General features: G+C 39.2%; 1 protein-coding gene and 1 non-coding gene across 5 annotated transcripts in view; one reads left to right on the forward strand and one right to left on the reverse strand.

The window, feature by feature from the left end:
- Window positions 1-26,862, reverse strand: part of Adam17 (ADAM metallopeptidase domain 17) — a 55,062-nt gene that overhangs the window by 2,651 nt on the left and 25,549 nt on the right. For 2 of the 4 annotated variants that reach the window (XM_046441229.2, XM_046441230.2), the window contains 12 exons: window positions 23,895-24,028; window positions 21,607-21,696; window positions 19,012-19,125; window positions 15,600-15,744; window positions 15,328-15,416; window positions 13,604-13,756; window positions 7,848-8,047; window positions 6,852-6,955; window positions 6,098-6,232; window positions 3,409-3,539; window positions 2,536-2,614; window positions 1,312-1,400 (listed from right to left, as the gene is read on the reverse strand). In XM_046441229.2, coding sequence (XP_046297185.1) covers window positions 1,312-1,400; window positions 2,536-2,614; window positions 3,409-3,539; window positions 6,098-6,232; window positions 6,852-6,955; window positions 7,848-8,047; window positions 13,604-13,756; window positions 15,328-15,416; window positions 15,600-15,744; window positions 19,012-19,125; window positions 21,607-21,696; window positions 23,895-24,028 — 1,463 coding nt within the window. Of the gene's footprint in view, window positions 1-1,311; window positions 1,401-2,535; window positions 2,615-3,408; window positions 3,540-6,097; window positions 6,233-6,851; window positions 6,956-7,847; window positions 8,048-13,603; window positions 13,757-15,327; window positions 15,417-15,599; window positions 15,745-19,011; window positions 19,131-21,606; window positions 21,697-23,894; window positions 24,049-26,862 lie in introns of those variants that run through there. The other 2 variants (XM_046441231.2, XM_046441233.1) reach the window with 2 other exon arrangements.
- LOC124090871 (U6 spliceosomal RNA) lies at window positions 11,207-11,309 on the forward strand. Its single transcript, XR_006851257.1, has one exon. It is a non-coding gene; the product is annotated as a U6 spliceosomal RNA (small nuclear RNA).

Raw genomic sequence — 26,862 nt, forward strand, 5'->3', positions numbered from 1 at the left:
CGGGAATCTTGAGGACAAAGTCAAAAGGCTGATGCACCAGTACTGGCTGCATGGGCAGCAGGCAGGAGACCAAGATGGCAATGCTTGCCTTCTCAGCACCCACAGCCTCACACTCTTCGCAGCTGTATCCACAGAAACCAAATTATTGGAGGAGCTGGGCCTCAATCCTTATATTTCTGCAGAAGACTAAATACAAAGTCATCTGCTCTCTCTCCTGGTTCTTGTGTGTGGCTGAAGCGTAACAAGTGACTGACAAAGGCAAGGCAGCACCAAAAATCAGGGTCTCAGCTCAGATCTACTGCCATGATGGTTTTCTGTGGCTAGAAACAAGCCATCATCTACCAACCCACAAGTCACAGAATCTGTTCTGAAATCAAGAGTAGCTGTGCGGTCCTTAGTACAACTTCCACTGTAAATAAAACAGGTTTAACTCCAGTAAAAGCAATCGTGAAGGACACAGCTCTTCATCACCTCAAGAAAGCCCTGCTGTAGCAGAAATGCTCCCCAGAGAGTTTGCTCCTATACCATACCATCATGCTCTCCGCCCTAAGGAAGAGCTGTTCAGTGAGGTACCTGCTAAGTCTGAGAACCCAGTAGGAATGAAAAGCACCTTTGCCATGTGAGCTAGCTATGCTATAACTCTTCCAGCTCACAGGAGCAGAGTGAGCGTGAGTCAGAATAAGTCTGGAAGTCTGAGTCTGACTTCCTCATCTCTATAGCACACAGCCCCCATTCCCCATAGATGCAAGGTAAATGGGTTTGTAAAGAAAAGTTTGAAAAAAGGCTCAAATTTATAAAGTACCTGGAATTCCTTAAGCAAAGCCCAAATTAACTTATAACTGTTAACTCATTTTGAGCAAGAAGAGGAAAGAATGCTCCTTCTTACTTAGTTGGAAAGATGTAAATACCCTATACAATGCTAGGAACCTATATGGATACTATGTGAGGAACAGCTTTGAAATGCTGACGTTTGATTTTTAGTGTTAATAACACGCTAACCTGAAAATGCTCCTGTATAAAAAGCTTTGCTCAAAGGTCCCAGGCAAATCCAATTAAATGAGTCTGCATGTAAAAGTGTAAAATACCTAAGAAATTACTTATGAAAGTAAAACACCCAAACAAAATAAGAAAAAAGACCATCAGCTAAGATGTCTATATGACAGGCTCTCCTAAGAAAACATCAAAAATGTCATTAGAAACATCAGGACAGACTTTGCTAAGAACAAGTTTTCTTTTCCAAAAGTTACATGTTACATGGAATTGCTCAACATTTTAATAAAATGCTTGGTTACTTAAAAATTGGTGACTTACCACACAATGAACAAGAATGCTGAAAGGAATCCAAAATATCAAGGAGAAAACCAGGACAGATCCTACGATGTTGTCTGCTAAAAACTTCCCTGTGAACAATTCCAAACATGAATGTCTTGACCAAGAACTTTACAAATCACAAGGGAATTCTCTTAGACTATTATGGCTGGACACCATTACCCACCCCATACTGAGAGGAACGAACATCTTGCTCCTGCATTAGACTCAACCATTTCCACACCACATGCTATTAGAGAAACAACCCTGGCACCCTGAGGACAAAGAGACTGCAGTGTCCAGCATTCTCCCTAGAGTGAGTAACTATGCCAAGATACTAGGTACTCACAGTGCCACTACTTGGTAGCACTTTCTTGAGAAGACCATGTTTTTGTCACTTGGATACTATTATTTTTGTGACTGACTTCTAAATTAGGGACCCTTGAGAACATAATACATACCAATGCTTTGCAAAATCGGATGCCCACTTTTTTTTTTTAATATTTTTTAGTTGTTCATGGACCTTTATTTTATTTATTTGTATATGGTGCTAAGAATCGAACCCAGTGCCTGAAGCATGCTAGGCAAGCGCTCTACCACTGAGCCACAACAGCAAGCCTCTGATGCCCACTTTTATTTATTTATTTTTTTAAGGGCAATTTTTATTTTTTTTAATATTTATTTTTTAGTTGTAGGTGGACACAATATCTCCATTTCATTTTTATGTAGTGCTGAGGATTGAACCCAGGGCCTCATGTGTGCTAGACAAGCGCTCTGCCACTGAGCCACAACCCCAGCTCCTGATGCCTACCTTTAAATAAATAAATCTTATATCAAACAGGAGACAGATTTACAGTAATTCCCTCCTTTGAAAATTCATATATCCAAGCTACACAGGGACAGAACTATAATGAGTGAACTATCCTGGTCAACAAAACTGTTATATTTTCATTTTCTGCAGGATGAGAGCACAAATTTTGAAACCACACTTTTCTAATGTTATAGAAATCAGCTCTGTTCACATGCCTGTATTCCCAGCAACTTGAGAAGATGAGGAAAAAGGATTCCCAACTTTGAGGCCAGCCTTAGCAACTTAGATTGTCTTGAAGTAAAAAGTGTGAAAAGGGCTGGGGGTGTAGCTCAGTTGTAAAGTATCCCTGGGTTCAATCCCAAAGAGAAGGAAAGGAGGAAGGGAAAAAATAAATCACATCTGGGGAAATCACCTACCAAAAGTATTGATGCTCAACTGGTCAATGAAATCCCAAAATCTCTCTATTACATCCTGTACTCGTTTCTCGCATTTGCCCTACGAAGGGAAAATATACAGCATTATCCCTAAAGCAATGCATCTAGAAGCAATATGGCTTTATAAAAAAAAAAAAAAAAAAAAATACTGGGCATTTAAATCACGTAGTGGACTGTCTTGGGCACAAGACAATAATTTCAGTGTAATACCTAAGAAGGTAAGATGTTGCTGTCATGATGTTTTCACAATTAGTCCAGTTTTATTATAAGTGAACTAAAATTACCAGGAGATAAAACTCAAAAGAAAACCAGCTTGACAGGCATTTTCTGGTAAGGATGAGATGATCACATATACAGTGGTCAGACAGAAATAGCCAGGCACCCTGAGAAGCTTCTCTGAACCTTGAAACCCTTGCCTGTCATTCTGCACAAATGAAATGAAGTTTGTAACCGACTTTGGCAAGTAAAGTAGGCTTGGTCTTTTCTACTCACTTAGTACCTGCTTCAGAATCACACTATGAACAATTTTGCAGTCTTAGTCAATTCTGCAAGTAACTTAGGAAACCAATTATTAGAACCGAGGGCCTGAAACCAACCAATTTTACCATAAGGTCCCCACCCAGGGTCTTATCCATCTGAGTTCAGAAGACTTCTTTCTTTATAGGAAGTCTGAGCTCCAGTGACCTGAGAGCACTTGGCTGTTTCTTCTTAAGCAATTCCCATACATAACTCTAAAATCCCAATAAAAACAAGCAGTGGGTTAGAAAGACATAAGGATTGTCAGCCATTTGCAAAATCAAATCCGATACAAGAATTTCTAGTCTGTTTCAAAACAAGCTTTACATAAATACTCACATTCATGTCACAAAACCCTACTGTACAGGGCTTCCCTTTCCTCAAAAATAGGTTCTTTTGCTCAGCGTCGACATAGGGTACACACCGGCCAGAACGGTCTCTACAGCACACCTTGCATGAGTTGTCAGTTTCTGAAACAGAGATAGCACAATGCCTGACACCGAGTCCTCTGCCACCCAGTTTCTTCCTCCTCTCCTCTTCTCTGACCATGCTTTTCCAAACACATGTTTTTTATTTCAAAAACCAACACTATCTGGGGTTGGGGATGTAACTCAGTGGTAGAGCACTTGCCTAGCATATACAGGGTCCTGGGTTCAACCCCAATACCATGTGTGAGTGCACCCAACACACAAAAGATAATACTAGCCAAATTCATCCCCTAACAGTTTCTAAGTTCATAGTCCTCAAGCTACAAGGCTTTAAAAGTCTACACAGAAGAGTCTCTGTTTAAAAGCCCCCTTAAGCCAGGCATAGTGACATACGCCTATAATCCCAGTGGCTGGGGAAGCTGAGGCAGGAGGATGGCAAGTTCAAAGCCAGCCCCAGCAAAAGGTGAGGCACTAAGCAACTCAGTGAGATCCTGTGTCTAAATAAAATACAAAATAGGGCTGGGGATGTGGCTCAGTGGTTGAATGCCCCTGAGTTCAATCCCCAGCAGACCCCCACCCCCAAAAAAAGGCCCTCTTAAAAGACAAGGATAAAGTATTCCCTCTACGCAAGCCCTTCATAATAACCCTCCCCTTCTGGACAGGGATACTCAACCACCGAGCTACATTCCTCAGTCCTCTGTATTTTTAGTTTGAGACAGGGTCTTACTAAGTTGCTGAGGTTGGCCATGAACCTGTGATACTCCTGCCTTAGCTCCTGAGTCATTAGGATTATAGGCATGTGTAATTGTGCTCAGAAATACTCTTAAAATGTGTCCCTTTGACCTAACACTCTTGTTACCTTGCAGATTTTAATCCCTGGATTCTCAGGGTTATGTGTGTTTTGTTTTGACAGTAATGGGGATTGACCCTAAGGATGCATAACCACTGAGCTACATCCCCTGTCCTTTTTTAAAAAAAAAAAAAAAAAATTATTTTTTAGTTGTAGCTGGACATAATACCTTTATTTATTTTTATGTGGTGCTGAGGATTGAACCCAGGGCCTCCCACATGCTAGGCAAGTGCTCTACTGCTGAGCCACAACCCCATCCCCCACCCCGCCCTTTTTATTTTAAGGCAGTCTCCCTAAATTGCCCAGGATGGCCTTGAACTTGCAAACTTCCTGCTTCAGTCTTCATGAGTCACTTGGGTTCCAGGTGTGTGCCACCGCGCCCAAGCAGCCTCTCAGTTTAAAGTACACTCCATAGAGCCAATTGACTCCAGCATAAGTGTCAGAACTCTCCACCTGCAGGGCAGGTGGGGAGCTGAGCAACCTGCCAGTTAACATGAGCCCACAGCCTACACTCAACAACACCTTTCCCAAGACCCACTGTGATAGCACCTGGCACAAAAGATGCCATGTGGATACACACAGAAATAATAGAAATGCCAAAATTTAACCCAGGACTGCAATTTAAGAACGGTCTTAATCTGACCCAGGGGAAAGCCCAAATTTGTGCTCAGAAGAAAATCAACTAGAATACACACACAAAAAAACAAATCGTTATCAAATATTTATTGGGCATTTACTGTGTCTCAGGTGCTGTTCTTCCAAAAGCACCCCAAGCCTATTACCACTCACTCAATAAATCATTTACTTGGCATCTACAAAGTGTTTTCTGTCTTGTTTTTTTTTTTTGCTCAGTGCTGGGGATGGAAACCAAGGCCTCATGCATGGTAGGCAAACACTCTACCACTGAGCCATATCCCCAGATTTTTTTCTTTCTTTTTTTTGTATTGGGTATTGAACCGGGGTAACTTTACCACCGAGCAACATCCCTAGCCCTTTTTATTTTGAGAAAGAGTCTCACTAAGTTGCTTAGGACTTTAGTAAGTTGCTGGGGATGGCCTCAACCTTGTAATCCTCCTGCCCCAGACTCCCAAGTCACTGGGATTACAGGTGTACACATCATCCAGCTTTCTTCTTTGCTTACATGTTATTCCTTCTACCTGGCAGAACCTCTTACATTATGGCCTCTTCTCAGACCCAAAGGCTTAAAAGAGCATTGAAACTTATTGAAAACTGACAGTGAGGCCAGCATAAGGGCTCCTATTCCAGACTGCTCCACAGTGATCAAAGGCGAACAAGACTTTCTGACAACAGCAAAAATTCCACCTACTGGGTTCAGATTCTGAAATGAGCTCTCTGGTTGGGTTCATGAAGGAGTTTACTAATTTGATGGCAATGGAGTGCAGACAGCTTCTGCTGCTTTTGTGATTTGTATGTGGGAGAAGGGTGAAGACAGTTTTCTACCCATACCCAAAAGTCTTCTACCCCACCCCAAAGACTGCCACATGGTCTAAAAATGAAGCAAGATGACCAACCACTGGGCAGTTCATGCAGGTAGTTGGAGAGCTAGAGTCTGAATGCAGAGATGCATGTAGACACTGCCCTGCCTTCCTGCTCTCCTGGTCACTGGCTTGGTTCTCATCACTACCTTTACCAGCTGTGAGCAGCTGACATGCCAGGTCTCCATAGGGAATCTGGAAGGCAAAGGCCATATTTCCTCCTGCTGCAGCACTCAGCGCTAAACCATGCTCACCGTTGCACGCACAGGGCTCCAGCTGCTGCTCCCTCTCACAGAAGGGGATGCACTTCCCATCCTTACACTTGCCAAGGTCCAAGCAAACTGTATCATCTTCAGCATTTCCTGGTGGTGGACACTCACTGCTGTTCCCTGAGGGCAAAAACAGTGAGCATAAGAGTCACAGGTTGTTATTATTTAGATGTGAGGTGGCCCCCAAAAGCTCATGAGTGAGACAATGCAAGAAGGTTCAGAGGGGAAATGATTGGGTTGTGAGAGCTTTAACCCAATCAGTGCATTAATCCCCTGATAGGAATTAACTGAGTGGTAGCTGAAGTGGAGAGGTATGGCTTTGGGGTATGTATTTATATCTGACAAGTGGAGACTCTCTGCTTCCTGATCAGCATGTTAGCTGTTTCCCTCTGCCACACTCTTCCACTATGATGTTCTGCCTCACCTCAAGTCCTGAGGAATGGAGCTGCCTTCTACAGACTAAGACCTCTGAAACCGTGAGCCCTCAAATAAACTTTTCCTATTTTAAAATTGTTCTGGTCAGATCTTTTAGTCACAGGAGCAAAAGGAAAAAAAGCTGACTAAAACACAGGTCCACCAGTTCTACAAGCAACACAGTGTCTCTCACGAAAGAAGTGAGCACATGGCAAACAACAAGAGTTAAGGGGTTGCTTTCATCTAAACCAAACATCACTTGTTTTTCAAGCATATACATTCACACTTGAATCACAGTATTCCAAGAGAGCAGCAAAAGCACTACCTGTGCAGTAAGACACGCCTTTGCAGGTAGCATTAATAGCCTCCTGGCACTTCTTCTGGGCAGTCTCAAACTGACAGTTCTTACAGCAAGGACTGTTCCTGTCACTGTGGAAGAACAGAGACAATTCAATTCAAATGACAGGCCCTCATTAAACGCCTACAGTGCTGTTACAGTGACATCACAGGAAAGACCCCTGCCTAACTCACCACTCCTGCATAGTCAGACTTCCCTGGAGTTAGAGTCACCTGCCCACCCTCTGCCCCTTCCTAATGTAGATAAGGCAGCATCAATACCACACTTTAGTAGGAAAGAATAAGGATACAGATAGATCATCTTTACAACACCTCAGTGTCCTTTGTTTTTATTAACGCATTAATTAAATGAAACAAAAAAACCAGGGGTCTACCAGACAATCAACAGCTATGGCACTAGGCCGCCAGAGCCCGACTCCCTGTTGGCACTCATCTATAGCATTAATACAAAATATATATGCACAGGTTAGTTTCAGTTATTCACCGTAAAGTATAAAGTTTCTTCCTAAGCCAGGCTCTAGTCTATCAAGGGGACATAAATATGGAAATATTGGTACCTTCTAATTGTAACCTGCTTTCTCCACAGTTTATGTCATTAAATAGAAACATTATTCTATTGTATAGATATATGATAATTAATTTATATTCTAGGATGGCAATTTTGATTGTTTCCAATATTTTGCTATTATGAAAGGATACAGCCATGAGCTTGTATCCTTGTTACATCACCTTCCTGTACATCTACTTCCTTTAAAAAGATTCTCTGAACTGTGGGACTGCTAGGTGGAAAAGCATGCAAGTTGAGTAATGTTTTTACATTGTGCCAAACTGCTTTCCAGAAAGCTTCTCTCTCTTTTTCTCTCTCATACACACACACAGTTTTAAAACCCTGTATTTTCAATCTTCTATTACACAGACATTGATTGTACCAACCCCCCAGACTCAATGTGGGAGTGTTTCTCACCTGCACTGTACACCTGGCTTCAGTGTGCAGTCGCTATTGCAGCAGGTGTCATTATTCAGGTACATGATGCCGGGGTCACATTCTTCTCCTTCATCCACCCTGGAGTTCCCACACACCTTGTTGCTCCGCTCCTTAAAACACTCCTGGGCCTTACTTTCAATAGTCTTATAGATGGACTGCTTACTGCAGTTTGAAAACATCTTGAGAGAGAAAAAGCCACAAGGGCCCAAAATAATATAATTAAAATTTATCTCCGTGGAGTGTTTGTACTGTTTCTTTTTCTTTTTTCTTTTTAGTATTTTTCTGACGTAAAGGTGCATACAATATACTTATTCATTTACTTTTTATGTGGTGCTGAGGATCAAATCAGTGCCACATACATGCTAGGCAAGTGCTCTGCCACTGAGCTACAGCCCCAGCTCCTGATCTGTTTCTTTAGGGACAAATTCTTAATGTAAAAAACATAATTAGAAGACATCAGGGTTCTGGCTCAGTGGCAGAGCGCTTGCCTAGCATGTGTGAGGCACTGGGTTCGATTCTCAGCACCACATATAAATAAGTAAAAGTCCACTGACAACTAAAAGAAGTAGATATATATTTTTAAAAAACAAACAAAAAAAACACCATTAGAGCCACCCCAGAGCTATGTCAAGTGGTCTCAGTCACCTTCAAAATGTCATTTATATGGAATTGAGTTATATTCCTTTACAGGGAACTAAATGGCTGCTGTGTATTTGCTTAAAGACCTAAAAGTTTTCACGTGAAGGCAAGTGATGATAATACTGGGACCAAATATCCCATCAAGGGAACAAGCAGTCTAGCAGAACAAGGAGCTCACAAATCCCATCAGATTGAAACTGCCCCTCAGGCATGCAAGTGCTGTGGTGACATGAGAATCAGGCAGAGTAAGTTCAGGAATGTAAAAGAGGGTCTGCTTCTGGTTTACCCACTTCCCTTTCCCTGGCTCTTTTATATGAATGTACCATGTGAAGGTTCCAAATATTTCAGCTTTGTAAGAGGCATATTACATAGAAGATATTTTAAACATTAAATTCCAAACTGTTGCCTAAATATTTTCCTGAGTCTACAATATTTTGTTTCTCTGACCAGTGTCCCAAGGGAAAAGGAAGAGCAGAGAACCACCAAAATGCTCAGGAAAGGCATAAGGTGCTCGGGGAAGCTAAGTGTGATTATTTCTTAAGGCAGAATCTCCACAGCTCTGCAGGAGCTAAATGGCTTCAGTTTCAGCCTAGACAGTCCCAAGCACTGAGAAGAGAAAGCATAAGCCCTCCAACAGGTACCAAGGGAGTCACTTTCTGGAGGACCTCATCACCCTACCCAGAAATGCCAACTAGGCTTTGTGAACAATCTCCAGTCTGCTTACATTACAGTAAAAACACTTAATAGATCCAGGTGCCCCAATCTAAGTTTCAGACAGCTGTTTTTTCTGGGAGAGTTTATTCATTCACTGGCATTGCAGATGCATGAGCTCAATCTTACCAGTTCACTTTCAAGTGAATTAAAGTTCATAGTAAACAGAAAAGAATATGTCATTATCAGCTACACCTCCCAAGCCACAGATGTCCAGGATAATGCTAAGGAAACAGCGACCAATCCTCCACTAAGGTTTCTGCCTACCCAAGCCCTCAATGGCTCCTGCCTTCTGTTTGCATCCTTATCTCACAACCCCCTCTTGCCTTCAGATAACCATCCTAAATGACAACCTTCAGTGTCCCCATGCTTCCTTTCACTAATTCATTTGTTCAGAGCCCATGAAGCCCCCTTCTAACTATTGTTCTTCATCAGCCCATCTAGAGGGAGGCAAGGCCTACCCAGGTAAAAGAACCACCTTATTTCTGTCCTATAGCCCCTTTCATTTGATTAAAACATTTTATTAAGGAACTCATTTATATATAAAATATGCACAGCATCTTCTTCTTACAAGGAGAGTGCTACTACTTGGAAAAAAACAAATTATTAAAAAAAAAAAAAACACTAAACATGATATACTTGGGACAAAATAAATAAGCCATTCTTTGCTGATAGCCCAACATCTAAAGAAAAAAACAGTTCTGCCCAGGTGCCACTCTCCTTAGTAAGTTCTTACAGGCCTGTGGAGAATCCAAGGAAAAATCCCTCTTAGGAAGAACTTACAGCGGAAAAACAGTACAATGCATACATCCACGCATGTCCCGAGGCATAGCCTATAAACTAAAAGTCTGACACTGTCCTCATAACCAAGGAACAAGGAACCTGTCCAATTATAGCGGCACTACCCACATGGTAGCCACTAGCCATATATAACTATTGAGAGTTTTTTTTTCTTGTTATGTATTGTCGCGTTCCTTAAGACTAAAACATTCAGGGTCACTCCAGGTGAACTGGGCTGCACGAAATAACCACACAACAGTCAGAGATACTTTTTTCTTTGGGAGTCCTGTGATGGCTCATCTGACCTTAAAGGTCTACAGAAAGAGAGCAAGAAGCAATTCAAATGAGGCAAGAGGTCAGGTTTCAGGGGACTGAGTCTAGTTTCATGATGTCTGCTGTCAGCAGGTTGGACTGACATCTAGGTAGGCCACACCCAAAGGCAAAGCAAGAGAAGGGGACACACAAAGGGCATTTCCATGGAACATTCTATCCCAAACAGGGCAAAGGGGAAAAATCACAAAGAAAAGGTGGGTGTAGCTCAATCCATGGGGCTACATGCCTATGTCTGAAGACACATTTTGCTACTTCGAGGACTGGTGCAATATCCAGGTCACTACAAAAGTGACTGACAGAGCCTCTCTGATCACAGGAAGGAGGATGCAAATACACTCAGACTGGCTGCCCTCAATGTATTTTATCCTTTTTTTTTTAATAGAAATGTCCAGCCATCTACTAAGTGGAAAGAATGGAATCATAAATGCCCACTGCCCCTCACCACCTTCCACACTGACCAGCACATGTCTCCATGAGCTCTATACCTTCACCCCTTTTTTTCTGCTTCTACACTGGTTTGTTGTTGTTATTTTCTTTTTAACAGGTTTGCTGAGGCACATGTACACATAACAAAGCTAATCCATTTCTTTCTTTTTTTTTTTTTGGTGGTATGGAGAATTGAACCCAGGGATGGTTTACCGCTGAGCTATATTCCCAGCCCTTTTGAGATAGGGTCTAAGTTGCTGAGGCTGGCCTCAAATTTGCAATCCTGGCTCAGCCTTCCAAAGTGCCAGGATTACAGTTGTGCAGCACTACACCCAGCTAATAATAAGCTCATCCACTTCAAAGATAAAAGTCCATGATTTCCTTGATAACTTTACCAAGCAGTGAAACCATCATCATAAATCAGTTTTAGAACATTCCCATCCTGATGCTTGCTTCAGCAGCACATATACTAAAATTGAAACAATACAGAGAAGATTAGCATGGCCCCTGCACAAAGATGACAAGCAAATTCATGAAGTATTTCACATAAAAAAAAGGATGATTCCCATCCTCCCAATAAGGTCTCTTGCGTCCTTTTATAGTTAAAGCCTATTCTTCCCTCCAAACATAGACAAGCACTATTAAATTTAAATAAAGTGGAATTTAAAATTCAATTCCTCAGTCTCTAATCAACATTTCAGTTGCACCATGGCCACACATGGCTACTGGCTACTATACCATTCCCATCATTGTTGTAAGTGTATATGGCACTAACTATAATGTATATGATTAGAAATGAAGAGATGATCTTTAAGAAAGACATGAAAATTCAAGCTTGGATAATTTGGAAGAGTGAGCAAAAGGGGTAGGAAAATCTCTCTCAGGCACAAGTTGTCAAGTAAAGGAGATATAAAATGTAGCATTGCAAAGCAAGAGAATAAGACTGTTTACTCATGACATTCGAACAAAACTAGATTCAACACTCAAGATCACAAGAAGTGCAGAGGCTGGGAATGGAAAAGCTGGTGAGGGCAGAGACACCCCAGTGACCCTGTCTTCCACGTGTTTCACACTCAAACTCACCCACAGCTTGGCTCCAAGAGGGAACCAGGCAACTATTTCACCATCCCTTCCTGACCAGGTTCCCCGCTGGCTCACTTCACCTCAGTAACATGAGTGTTTGCCCCATGCTGCAGAGCTCCAGATAAAAGGATGAAACAAAAGGACCAGACACCTGTCAACATGGCTTTCAGTATGGTCTCTAGGAGTTAACAGTCTCTGAAACTATTCACAACGTCCCAAATCAACTCACACAATTGGACCTTATATCTGTGGGTTCTGCACCCATGGATTAAAAATATTCAGGAGCCAGGTACAGTGGTGCACGCCAATAACCCAGTGGCTTGGGAGGTAAACAGGGGGACTGCAAATTCAAAGCTAGCCTCAGTAACTTAGCGAGGCCCTAAGCAACAGTGAGATCATGACTCTAAATAAAATATAAAAGAGGGCTGGGATGTGGTTCACTGGCACCACTGGGTTCAATCCATGGTCCGTAACCCCCCCACCAAAAAAAAGAGATCACGGAAAAAAGCATCTGTACTGTACATGGACAGAGTTTTCTTGTCAGTATTCCCTAAACAATGTAGTAAAACAACTCACCCAGCATTTATAATGTATTAATTTTATAAGTAATCTAGAGCTGACTTAAGCACACAAGAAGATGTGCAAAGACTCTATGATCTTGTATAAAGGATATGAGCATCTGCAGATTTTGGTGTCCGAGGGGACAGGGGTCCCAGGATCAATCCCACCCCAGACACAGGAACCACTGTACACTAGATTACTGTTTTTTATTATGCAGGTACTTCTACTAGGACTAGAGACAAAGCTGCAAACAAGAGGCATATAATTCAGCAAACTGTGTGTTTTACTAAAAAAGTTAATGAAAACATGCAAATTGTGAAGTACCATAGAGTTAAAATGAGCAACAAAGTTTAAATGAAATGACAATCTTTAACATAAAGACTGAGCTGACAACCCTGAAACCTAGAACTCACAAGTTTTTATTATTATTTTTTTTAAGAATCCAAATTTACACATGATTAACTTTGATATAACAGTACAAATCAGCTACTCAGAAGGCTGAGGTAAGAGGACTGCAAGTTCGAGGCTAGCCTCAAAGACTTAGGGAGACCCTGTTTCAAAATAAAAACTTTTTAAAAGGTGGATGGACATGACTGAGGTTGTAGTTCAGTAGTATCACACCCCTGGGTTTAATCCCTAGTAATACCAAACTACAAAAAAAAAAGTCCAAATGACAGTTTTAGTAGATGAACAAGTGCTTCACCCCAAAACACAACCACATATCAAGGTACTTTGTAGGGCTAGGGTTGTGGCTCAGTGGTAGAGTGCTTGCCTAGCATGTGTGAGGCACTGGGTTCAATCCTCAACACCACATAAAAATAAAAAAATTAAAAAAGGTATTATGTCAACTACAACTAATATATATATATATATATATATATATATATATATATATATTTTTTTTTTTTTTTTTAAAGGTATTTTGAAGTTCCATCCCTAGGGAAATACCTAGGAATGGAATACTTTCCTGAGCTCCCATTTTTTTTTTTAAGTTTTTTTTTTTTTTCATTGTTTAGTTACAGATGGACACAATATCTATGTTCATTTTTATGTGGTGCTGAGTATTGCAGTGAGTTCCTCACATGTGCAAGGCAAGCGCTCTGCCACTGAGCCACAACCCCAGGCCCTGAGCTCCCATTTTGAGAAAACTACACAGCCGCCTCCTTTCCTACCCACATTAAAAGACTCCAAACCACACATACCTTATTGTTCTCATGATCACCACTCACAGCTATAGGATACATAACATATTTTCCTCCCTGGTCCTCATTCGGAGCACATTCTGCTAGACCATCAGGATCATGTTCTGCTCCAAAATTGTGTCCCAATTCATGAGTCGTAACCAGATCAGCTTCCTTAAGGACCATGCAAAGAAAACTCTGAACATCAGTTACTTTTGTCTGCTGGGCCTAATGAGCCCTTTAATTAGAGCTACAAAAGAATAACAATCAGACTATGATGTATTCTATCAATTGTAGAAATTAAGCTGAGACAGAAAAATAATGGGTGACATGGAAAGGAATCTAAAAAAAGACAAAATTTATCAATGAAATAACACAAGGACATTTTACATAAAGACACAAGTCTCCAGATTGAAGGGTCCATCTGCCCAGCACAGTGGAGAAAAATAACATACACCACACACCAATTACATTATAGACAACATATCAGTATATCAGAAACTGATATTTTTCTACCAAATATTTATTCTCCCCTTCTTCCTTAAAGAACCCTAATTCTGTTCTGGGCAGCAATATGCTCAGCTAAAATAGCCCCATTCCTCTAGGACTATGGGCATTCATGGAACCCAGTTTTGTCCAGGGAGATAGAGAAGAAGCCAGGCAATGAAATTTCTAGAAAAGCTTTTTTAATGGGACAGATTAGGTCAGCTATGATTGCTTTCTCCATCTTTTTCTAACATAAGAGAGAACCATCTGTAACCATAAGATGACAAAACAAGGACAAAGGACTTGTGCTTAGAATAGCTGAAAGCAAGTCAGAAAACCTAAGGCTCCGATAAGCAACTCTCAGTTACAATGCCACCTGGAGAAGACTCTCTGAACTGCTTCTCACTGAGACAAAGAACCCCTTATTTATGCCACAGTTTTTAAGTTTTCTGTTATTGGTAGACAAACAGACTCTGAACAGATATATTTACACATAAACAAGATCTGAAAATCTTCTAGAGAAAAATAGGTCACATGCAAAAGCCAAAGACTCAGACTCTTTAACAGAAACATAAACACCAGAAGACAAGGGAGCAGGGCTTTCAAATGCTGAAGCAACAAACACACCCAGCCACATGATCAACTATGCTCATTCCCAAGCAGCCTCATTCCCAGATACACAAAATCCCAAGAATTTACATCCCATGGACCTATTCTTAGGAGGCTTGTTGAGAATATAACAAAACAAGGCATAGATCAAGAAACAAAACACAGAGTCCAGACAGCAAGAGACTACAGGATGCCTTAAAATGACAGCTGCACTGCAGCCCAACACCAGAGCCCCAAGAGGAGCTTTAGGACAGAGGACCTGAGAGGGCAGGGTTAAGAAACACACAGTCCTGACGTGCCTGGAAAGAAGCTGACAAGTCATTTTATTCTTTATAGTTTTTTTTTTTTTTTTTTAGTTGTAGTTGAACACAATACCTTTATTTTATTTATTTACTTTTATGTGGTGCTGGGGATTGAACCCAGGGCCTCACAAGTACTAGGCAAGCGCTCTACCCCTGAGCCACAACCCCAGCCCCCTTTATATAGTTTTTTAAGTTCTCATTACTTCTCCAGAAAACATGTATTTCTTTTAGGCAGAAATTAAAAACATTACATACTTTTCCCTTTAAAGACACTTATGTAAATATATAACAGAGGGTCTAACACCCAAAACTCCAAATCTATCCTTTTAAAAAGATCAAAGGACATACCTTTGTAAGGATGGTTTTACCATAATTTTTTGTGCTGGTCAAACCACTATTCAAGTAGATATTTTTCTTCCCAACTGGACTATAATAAGCTAAAGGCAAAAGGAAACGTATAAAAATTAAATACAGAATTATAATGTAAGGAAATTTACTATTCTAAGCTAAAAGCAAAAGGAAACATAAACAAAAATTATGTATTAAGTATAGAATAATAATGTAATCCAGTCAGTCTACCATTCCAGCAACACATTCACAAGGCCAATGGGAAAACTTACCTTTTGGACAAACACCTCCATGACTGTTTGCTCTAGGAGAACCAACATAAGCTAATCCAAGAGTTCCCATATCGAAATCTTGATATGTGAAAAGGTGTGCCAGGCAGACTTTAGATGCTTCCTCAGCTATATCAAAGCTAAATTGCTTCAACGGGAAAAAAAAATCTGTATTAAATTAGCAATCATATCTAACTAAGAGATATGACAACTCAATACTCCAGAAAAACACCAAGTCTGGTCACAGTTCTAATGAACACCCCCAATCTCATGCAGCACACCGCTCTTTCCCTGGGGTTCATACCATCTGGGGATGGAGGAGCACAAAAGGAAAGGCTTGGGAGCGTTTTCAAAACTCACTGCTTCTCTATGGAGTGTACTGAAGGCCTATAGTCCAGGACCCAATGTACTCCAACTCTGCAGGGAGGACTGAAGCTCTCATATCAAAACAAATAATTCTAAAGTATTTCAAGGATTCTTCTACTGGTTAATAGTAATGTATATTTTACTTTTATTTACTTATTTGAGTTGGGGAGGACTTTTAACTTTTTAAATTTTATAAGATGAAGGAGTTATAAATAAAAACTTATATAAAGTATAAATATCTAGTTTATGTTACTAAAAATTTTAAACTATTTAATCAACACTGTAAGTCTGTAAAGACTTTTTTCCTTCAGTCAAAGATGGTTATCACACTACTCCAAAAACTTCTACAATAAGGACCATAAGTTCAAGGCCAGCCTCAGCAAAACAGCAGAACCTGTCTCAAACAAAACAAACAAAAAAGACTAGGGATATAGGTCAGCAATAAAGTGTCCTGAATTCAACCTCCAGTACAAATTTCTATCATAACAGTTAAAACACTCTAAGTTTTAAAAAATCATGATTTTTTTAAACTGCCTGAAGCGCATTTTAAGGCACCTGTCATTTTAAGGCACCCTGTACTCTCTTGCTATCTGGACCCTGTGTTCTGTTCTTATTTTGTTAAATTCTCAAGGAGCCTCCTAAAAATAGGTCCATGGGATGTAAATTCTTGGGGTTTTGTGTATCTGGGAATGAGGCTGCTTGGGAATGAGCATAGTTGATCATGTAGCTGGGTATGTTTGCTGCTTCAGCATTTGAAAGCCCTGCTCCCTTGTCTTCTGGTGTTTATGTTTCTGTGACACATGCCTTTAATCCCAGTGGCTCAGGAAGCAGGAGAATTCAAGTTGGAGGCCATCCTCAGCAACTTAGTAAGACCCTGACTCAAAATTTTAAAAAAGGGCTAGAGATATGGCTCAGTAGTTAAGCACCTCTGGGTTAAATCCTAGTACAAAAAAAAAAAAAAAAGGCTTCTAAAAACATTAGAAGTGAAAGGTAAGAGAACCCTGTATGAGAAATGAAGAATGTACAGCCTGGGATTCTGACAGCTCTATGTAAAAGGGTGAGACTTTTAGAAATCTTCTAGGAGTCTGGGGAGAGCACTGGAAAGGAGCACATGTGAACAGTTGTGCTTCCCTCTGGATCCTCCAGAGCCTGAGCTATCCAGAGAACCACAGAAACCAGGAAGGTGACGTGGTTTGGCTATTCCAGTAGTTAGGAGATATAGCTGCTCACATCTATTTCTGCCATTGCTAGTTGTAGGACTCACCAGGAATAGGTCATTTTGAGGGGTGATGGGTACGGGGGATTGAACTCAGGGACACTTGACCACTGAGCCACATCCCCGGCCTCATTTTGTATTTTATTTACCGATAAGGCCGCACTAAACTGCTCAGGGCCCCACTAAATTGCTGAGGCTGGCTTTGAAATCTCTGGATGCCTCCCAAGCTGCTGGGATTACAGGTGTGCTCCACCGCACCTGGAAGGAACAGGTTCAATGGGCTGACCTGTAGCCACTTCAAAATTCACATATTGAAGTCTTAACCTCCTATAACTCAGAATGAACTATATTTGGACAGAGCACCTTTAAAGCAGTAATTAAGGTAAAATGAGGTCATCTGAATAGCCCTAATCCAGCATGACTGGTGTCCTCATGAGAAAGAAGTTAGGAAAAAGACAGGGAAGATCATATGAGGACACAGAAAAAGAACAACATATAAATAAATGCCAAGGAGAGGGGCCTCAGAAAAAAAACAACTCTGAAAACACTTGGATCTTGAACTTACAGCCTCCAGAACTAAGGAAATAAATGCCTGTTGTTTAAGCCGCCAGTCTGTAGAGCTTGTTATAGCAGCTGAAGTTGACTCATACACATGCTGAGCTATAAATCTTTACAAAATAACGGTGGATCTTAACCTAACTCTCAGGGTGGTTTGCAGATCAAATTAGATAAGGTATGCCAAGAGTACTATATAGACACAGCACATTATGGTTCTCAATCTTGTCAAAAAATTGATAATAGCCTTTAATTCCATCAAGCTTCAAAAGCTTAATTTTAGCCTCATTAGACCCTAAACAGAGAATCCAGATGATCCACACTATGCCTGGATTAACCCATGGAAACTATGAGATTAAAAAAAAATGTTCTGTTCAAAGACAGCCTAAGCAACTTAGTGAGGCCCTAGCAACTAGTGACACCCTGTCTCAAAATAAACAATAAAAAGGCTGGGGAATCTGGCTGAGTGGTTAAGCATCCCTGGATTCAATCCCTGATACCAAAAAAAAAAGAAAAATGTTCTTTAGCTGCTAAATTTATAGCAATCTGTTAGAACAGCTATGGGAAATTAATACATTGCCCAATACATTAAAAAATAAAACACTGTGGAATATGATATGTCAAGAAATTTGTAATGTTTTGAACAACCCACAATAAAAAATTAAAAATAAAATAAAATAAAATAAAACACTATCACTTCATAGTTCAATTTACAACAAAGCAACAGCACACAAACTCAGACATTGGAATCATGTGGCAGAATCTTAAGGAAAGAATCCATATTACAAGAATGTTTAACTATCTAAATTTATTACCAGAACAAAAATTTTAAATTCCTACAGAAAATTTTCAGGTGTCCAAGTTATATTTCTACTGTTCAATACACGTGCACAGCCTATTTGATGATTACTACCATAAGAGATCCACTGACAACTTCAGAGAGACCTGAGCTAACAACACAATGCAAAAAAAAATAAATAAATAAAATCTATTTATTGGGTACTTATGCTACTTCCCAGAGAAGAGCCACTGTAGCTTATTAAATTCTGGAAGATATTAAGATTAAAAGGCACTGCTTCATAGCATTTTTCCTCTTCAGATTTTTGATCAGTTGATGGTTCACCCTGATCCAGGACATGGAGTCACTGTTGGACCAGCGGGAGGCTGCTCCAGGTCCACCACTCTTTTCTAATATGTCCCTTCATTAGTGCGGATACAATCTACATATCAGAAATCCCAGTGCTGTTAAGAGGATCGTGTCAGGATCCTCCGACTCACCTCTAGCAACATCTTCACATCCCAAGCATCCTTGTCTTCATTTGGGTAACTTTTTGCCATATTGTAGTGCCTTTCACCAGGTTTTACCTCTTGTGGCGACTTGAGAATGCGAATCTATACTTAAAGAGAGAATATACTTAGAACATTTCCAAAAAAAGTCACAAGACTCTAGATACCAAATTATTTTATCCACTCAAAAGTCTGTCTACCGTGCCAGAAAAAAAATGTTTTAGAACCAAAATTCCAAAAATTCTTCAGTTCTATTACTAAACATTTAAATCAAACTGAAAAGCATGATATGGAAAGCACACATCAATGAGCTATTTAAAAATGTTATAAATTTTAATATTCTCTATATTTCTGTTATATTTTTCCTCTACATTTATTCAGAAAAAATGAGAACTTGGGTTACATGAGCCCAAAATATTTATTACGACTACAGTCAATAATTTAGAAATGAAGAATAAGATGTGCATCACTTAGTATGCCACAGGAATAAAACATTATAAAGAACACAGCCTTCTCTTTGTATATGCATTTCAGACACATTCATATTAAACCTAACAAGAAAGGAACTCACTCTGATTAGTGAGTTTGCAAAAAAGAAGTAAGTCATACTCAGCTCAATGGTTTCTGTGTCTCTGTTCTCTGCTTGTTTGCATAGACAGCCCATTCTGGTCTGCACTACCACCACTTCTCCACTATGGAGAAGCTCTGTGGTCAGGGTCAACTCTTAAAAGAGGAACCTATCTGGAAGCCCTCCAGGACTGCACATCTAAATCACATTCTCCAATCCATCTTTTAAGGATTAAAGAAATTAATGTTTTTGTCTCCTATGTTCTTCAATTGCTTTCAAGTTTCTAAGGCAAAAAGTAACTTTATTTATTGGTTCTTGAAAACTTGTACATGACAAAGCCAACTGAAAACAAGGAAGGCTACTTTATATGCACCAATATGGAATAATCTCCAACATACTGAGAAATGAAAAGGCAAGGAACAAAAGAGTACAGCACACTGCCACTATGTCAAATGCAGACTTACACACACACACACACACACACACACAGAGTACATACTACATACAACATCTCTAGGAAGGTGCACATGAAACCAGTGATGTGGATGTCTCAGAGAAAAGGAACTGTTTTGACAATGAAGAGAAGTTATGGAGACTTACTTTTCACGGTTTGTGTACTGTGTATACATTACCTATTCAAATAACTTAAAAAGAAAATGCAAAATAGAAAAAAGAATGGAAAAGGAAAAAATAATTCTCTTAGTTTTATATAAATACTAACAAAGTTAAACATTTATAAATATGGCACACAAATTCAAATTTTTTTTTAAAAAAACTCTAAATTCTATACTATAAAACCTGTAAGAATATGGTTTAGTACAGAAAGCCTGGAAAAAATAGATACGATTCCCATAATTTACCTATAAAATATCTATTTGTGCAAAACAATACTCAATTTCAGAAACTTCTTTAATTACACTTAGCAATTTGGAAAATTTGCTTTACCATAAGACATAATTAAGATGATATTAGTGTAACATTGTTGTACATACTACTAACAGCTTTTAGGGAATGGCATCTAATGTTTCTATATGTCAATGCCTTATATAGTATTTTTGAGTAATTCTTCTAATTAAAAAATATATGCTAGAATTTTCATTAAAGAATGAAGCATAATCAGAGAAAAAGAAAAACACTACAGGGGATGAATTGCCAGGTGTGATGGAGCACACTTGTAACCCCTGCAAGTCAGGAGGCTGAGGCAGAAGGATCGCAAGTTTGAGGCCAGACTCAGCAAATAAGTGAGACTCTTAGTAACTGAGCAAGACCTTGTCTCAAAAAATAAAAAGAGCTCAGTCCGTAGAGTGCTTGCCTTGCATTCATAAGACCCTGGGTTCAATCCCCCAGCACAAAAAATATATAAATAAAAGGAGCAAATGATATAGTTCAGTGGTAAATTACCCTAGATTCAATTCCCAGCACACACAAACACACACAAAAAAGTGTCAAGTTGGGGTTATGGCTCATTGATAGAGCACCTGCCTTGCATGTATGAAGCACTGGGTTTGATTCCCCAGCACCAAATAAAAATAAATAAATAAAGATATTGTGTTCATCACTAAAAATAATATTTTTTTTTAAAAAAGTGTCATAAAAAGTCTTCCTGACAAAAACAGCCTCAGGGGCTGGGGCTCAGCAGTAGAGTGCTCACCTAGCACATGCGGGGCGCTGGGTTTGATCCTCAGAACCACATAAAAATAAATAAATAAAATAAAGATATTCTGTCTATTTACAACTAAAAACTAAATATTAAATAAATAAAAAAAATAAAGGTATTGTCTCCAACTACAATAAAATATTTAAAATAACAGCAACAAAAAAGAGCCTCAGGACAGAAAATTTCATAATCTTGAATTAATATTAAAACACTGCACAATTTATCAGAAAAAAAAACCACTAGCATTTGAGAATATTTAGTTATGATTAATGTCAAAGATAAATTTCTGGGTTTGACTATACAAATGTTTACACCATATAAATTCACCAAGTAACAGAAGGCCATGTCTATTGATAAATACCTGCTCTATCTGTATTCCATAACCTTTAAAACCCGCATTATCCCACGAAGTGTTCCGATAGATGTCATCAACTCTGTCAATTAGCTCTATCTGTGTGTATAAAAGAAAAAGACATTGTGTAGATCTTTACCATTTTTTGCATTGTACTAGAACAATGTTCAAGAATAAATTCAGTTTAGAGAAAATGCTATGGTACATGGTCCTACTAATTACAGAAACTAGCATTAAGATATTAATCTTTATCACTGATGGCTTTACTCAAAGAAATTATTCTTAGCACTAAACTTAAAAAAGTGCTGTTACCAGAATAAAACAACATTAAAGTTTATCCCAAACTTTAGGTAACTGACTACATACAGAATTGAAATATCAACTTTTTACAAATCTACCATTCCTTCCAGACACAGTAGTATCCCAGCGACTCGGGAGATTGAGGCCGGAATACTGCAAGTCAGCCTCAGCAACTTGGTGGGTCCTAAGCAACTAAGTGAGATCCTGTCTCAAAATAAAAAATAAAAAAGACTAAGGGTACAGCTGAGTGGTAAATCGACCCTGGGTTCAATCCCCATTATCATAAAACAAAGAAATTAACAACCTACCATTTCTACTAACTATGAAAATGAAATTTAAATGTCAATTGACTGCCTAAAATTATTCTCTTCTTAGAAGTACTCTGTCTTCACTCTGGCCCTTGACAAGTACCTTCAATGCCTTCCCAGAACAGGTAAAAAGGCAACAACAGTCAGCTGCTATCCAACCTGCACTCCACAAAGTTTGGCACGGAGAGAGCAGGAGGAATGAGGTACACTGCACCATTCCTACTCTGTTCTGATTTGGGAAGACTGAGGGAGGAGCACAATCACCAAGGAAGACAAAATGCTAATTACCCATCTGTTCTCAAAGAGAACATTCTAGTGTTCAAAATCCAGATTGCGAAGTTAGTTCTGGCAACAATAAATAAGGCAAGTTACATGTCTAAGAAACTGTTCTTTGCTTACAAGTAACCGTAAGAAATATAATTTTTTTAAAAACTAGACCTTTCATTGTACTCATTCACAGTGTAACAAAGAAGTGAGACCAGAGGAGCTCCTTAATACAAAACCCAGATTAAGAGAGAAGCTTTTCCACTGATTTCTCTTGCTAAGAAACAAGAATGGCAATGACTCCTACTATTTTCATAATAAATTCATTCACTTGATATGGAAGAGAAGGGAAAAAAGAGTGAGGGAGGGTACAAATAAAATGGAGACCAGGGAGAGCAAGGCAATAAGAAAGACGTCTTTACTGCCTTAGTCTGTTTGTTGGTTCATGAATAGCCCCATTCTCTTTTTATACCCTGAGTAAAATTTTGGTCAATGCTGAGTTATCATGATGAATGAGGTCATACTAACAAAAAATGTCAACGAAAAATGAGTCCCTTGATTTTAAAACTACACTATCTGATGCTTCAAAGTTCATAGACATGATGAGGATATTGCTCAGTGGAAGAGCACTTGCCTAGCATGCACCAAGCTCTGAGTTTGATCCCAAGAACTGGGGGTAAAAAAAAAAAAAAAATACAGTATCATTTCTTTAATCTTCCTTCATATCTCTGCCCTAGTTAGTTATGATCATAAAAGTCCACCTATTTCATGTACTTACGTGATTGGCTCTTTAACATGACATGAACCAAACTGACTGCTCTGAAATATACATATAAGGAAAAGAAAAAAAACACAGGTTCACAAAAATAGTTTTTTGACTTTAAAGTATAAATCCATAAATGTGATACTACAGGCTCATGCCACTATGGTGGTGATTTTTTTAAAAAGCTTATTTGTAGCCAGGCATGGTGGCCCATACCTGTAATCCCAGAGGCTGGGGAGGTTGAGACAGGAAGATAAGAGTTTTCAAAGCCAGCCTTAGCAACAGCAAGGCACTAAGCAACTCAGTGAGACCCTGTCTCTAAATAAAATACAAAATAGGGCTGGGGATGTGGCTCAGTGGTTGAATGTCGGAGAGTTCAATCCCCAGTACCAAAAAAAAAAAAAAGAGCTCATTTGTATAAACAAAGAACATATTATGACCTTTCCCCAATATGCATAAAAATTCCAATGTGCAAAAAATATTAGTTCAAAAGAAAAACAGGTTTTCATAAATTTGAAACTAAAGTTTCCATGTAGTAATAATGTAAAAAACTCAGAAAATGAAACCATTAAGTTGAAAATTACAGGAAACTTCTCTTAAAGGAATTTACCCACTTACATAAACTTTTTGTTTAATTACCTCATGCAATATCAAATACTTACTAAGTAATTGGTAGTGGTGCTTTCTTCCCCTCTGCCCATGTATTTATAAAAGCGATGATCTGCTACCACCAATAATTTACATGTGTTCTTCATGGGATTAGGATCAGCTCTTCTCTTCACTCGATGAACAAACTCTAATATGAATTTGTATGCACTATTAAATCAAAATTCATCAAAACAAGGAGGGCGTTTTTGAAATAACACTTCAAATCTAGTTATTCTGAAACAAACATTATTTGAGCTTGGGAACCTTGACGGTATCTTGAATTTGGAGGAAAGCAGAAAAGTAAAAGAAAATATAAGAGGTTTTCTTTTTTCCCTTTTATTTTTGTTTTGTCATTTTGGCAATGGGGACTGAAACCAGGGGCACTTTACCAATGGGCTACTACTCGCTACATTACTGAAGGCCTAAGACACTGAGGTTGATCTCAAACTTTAAATCCTTCTGCCTCAGTCTCACAGATCACTGGGATTATAGGCATGTATCACAGCGTCCAGCTCAAAATATCAGGTTTTTAAATTGCAGAGCAACTGGGAACATGGCTCAGTGGTAAAATGCTTTCCTAGCATGCATAAGGTCCTGGATTCAACTTCTTGCCACCACACAAAAAAACAACACAAAACAAAATAAACTAAGAAAAAGTGCCTCCTTAATTTTTAAAATGCGAAAAACTTAAAAAGTGCTTAATAAAATAAAATAAATATTGAGGCTATGAAGTTGTTGTTTTCTAACAGTAAAAATGTCAAGGTAAGTAAGGCATGGTGGTGCATACCAGCAACTCTGGAGGCTGAGGCAGGAGGACCACAAGTTTGAGGGTAGCCTGAGCAATTTAGCAGGGCCCTAAGCAACTTAGCAAAACCCTGTTTCAAAATAAACAATAAAAAGGACTGACGATGTGGCCCAGTGGTAAGTGTTCCAGGGTTCAACCCCAGTACAAAAAAAAAAAAAAGTCAAGCTGGACATAGTAGTGCAGGTATGTAATTCCAGAGACTGAGAAGGCTGAGGCAAGTTCCAAACTAGCCTCAGCAACTTAGACCCTAAGCAATCTAGCAAGACTCAAGCTGCAGAGGGCTGGGGTCGTGGCTCAGTGGTAGAGTGCTTGCCTAGCACACGTGAGGCACTGGGTTCGAACCTCAGCACTGCATTAAAAAAAAAATGAAATAAAGATATTGTGTCCACCTACAACTAAAAACTAATATTAAAAAAAAAGCGGGGTGTAGATATTACTCAGTGTTTAAGCACCATTGGATTCAATCCCTGGTACAAAAAAAAAAAAAGTAAATTATACATTAAAAATCAGCAACCATGGGGACTTGGAGATGTTTCTAAGGTCATCAATGCCTCCTCCAGACAAATAAGCCTTATGATAAATGCTTATATATCTTCACAGGCAAAGTATATTTAAACATGTAGAAGCACACACATAATCATACACATGTTATATATGTAAGATACAGAAATATATTCAAGTGTCTATGTGGCTCCACTCGCCAGTCTGGGGTACTTTAAAAAACCAAGTAGACACAAAGCCATCAATACACTTTTTATAGAACTCTGTCACACATAGCTAAAACCTTCAACTTTGTAACACAAGAAGTTTTAAAAATTAGTTTGTGTTAATAGGACATCTTTCTTACTAAATAAACTTCTTAGGAATTTATTTATATACTACTATGCAAGTAATACCATCTTAGGTCTTCATAAATGAGGACAATAAATCAGGCAAGATGGCACACATCTAAGTCCCAGCTGAGGAAGGAGGATCTGAGCCTAGGATTTCAAGGCCGGTCTAGGCAACACAGCCAGATATGTCTTTTTAATAGTAGCACAGAAAGCCTGAAGTAGCAGTGCATGCCTATGATCCCAGTGGTTTAGGAAGCTGATGCAAAAGGATCACAAGTTCAAGGTCAGCTTCAGCAACTCAGTGGAGCCCTAAACTCAGTGAGACTCTATCTTAAAAAATAAAAAGGGCTGGGGCTGTAGCTCAGGGGTAAGTGTCTGTGGGTTCAGTCCCCAGGACCTTTCCTCTACACACCCCAAAAAAGCAGACAATGATAGGTGGCTACCTAGCATGTGAAGGCCTGGGTTCTATCTCCAACACCTCAAAAAAAAAAAAAATTAAAATTAATGACAATGAAGAGAAATAGGAAGATGATTGGTCTTTTTTGTTGATGTTTTGGGTACGGGGATTAAACCCAGGGGTGCTTAATTACAGAGCTAGGTTCCCAGGCATTTTTATTTTGAGACAAGGTCTAAGTTGCTTAGGGCATTCCTAACATAAGTTGCTGAGGTTGACCTTGAACTTGTAATTCTACTGCCTCACCTCTTGAATCACTGATTACACGGGTGCACCACAACATCCAGCTTGTCATGTTTCTTTATATGACTCTAAACAGATCTGTCCCAAGGCTGACAACCTTCTTGGTATTCTACACAATACAGATTTCTCTTCTTGCCCAACTAATTAACCTATAGTTTCTCTAAAGTATTATTTTGACACTTCTAAGTACCTTCAAATAAAGAATTTTCACTCAGATCATTTAATTTCCCAATCCCCAATCTCTTTTTAAGACCAATCATTGTTGCTCCTGTTATACTCCAACATTACAGAAAAAGAATTTTAAGAATTTCTGAACAACTCTGTTTTTAAGCCAAATACCACAGTTACTTGATACTTTTCTTTTTTAATCAAAAACCACTCCTATCGAAGACACCTGTAATATGCTTGTCATTCAAAAATACAAGTATGGCTTCTTTTTGTTTTTGTTTTTTGCAGTACAAGGGATTGAACCCACGGGCTTGCACATGTTAGACAAGTGCCCTTCCACGGAGCTACATCCCAGTTTGTTAACATTTTATTTATTCTATTTATTTATTTAGAGACAGGGTCTCCCAAATTTGCCCAAACTAGCTTAAGGCAGCTGAGAATATGGGCATATGTCCCCACACTCAGCTCAAAATATATTT

This window comes from Marmota monax, unplaced genomic scaffold (assembly GCF_021218885.2).
Source record: "Marmota monax isolate L192 unplaced genomic scaffold, Marmota_monax_Labrador192_F-V1.1 WCK01_AAM20220418_F8-fsc00010, whole genome shotgun sequence".
Taxonomy (NCBI): domain Eukaryota; kingdom Metazoa; phylum Chordata; class Mammalia; order Rodentia; family Sciuridae; genus Marmota; species Marmota monax.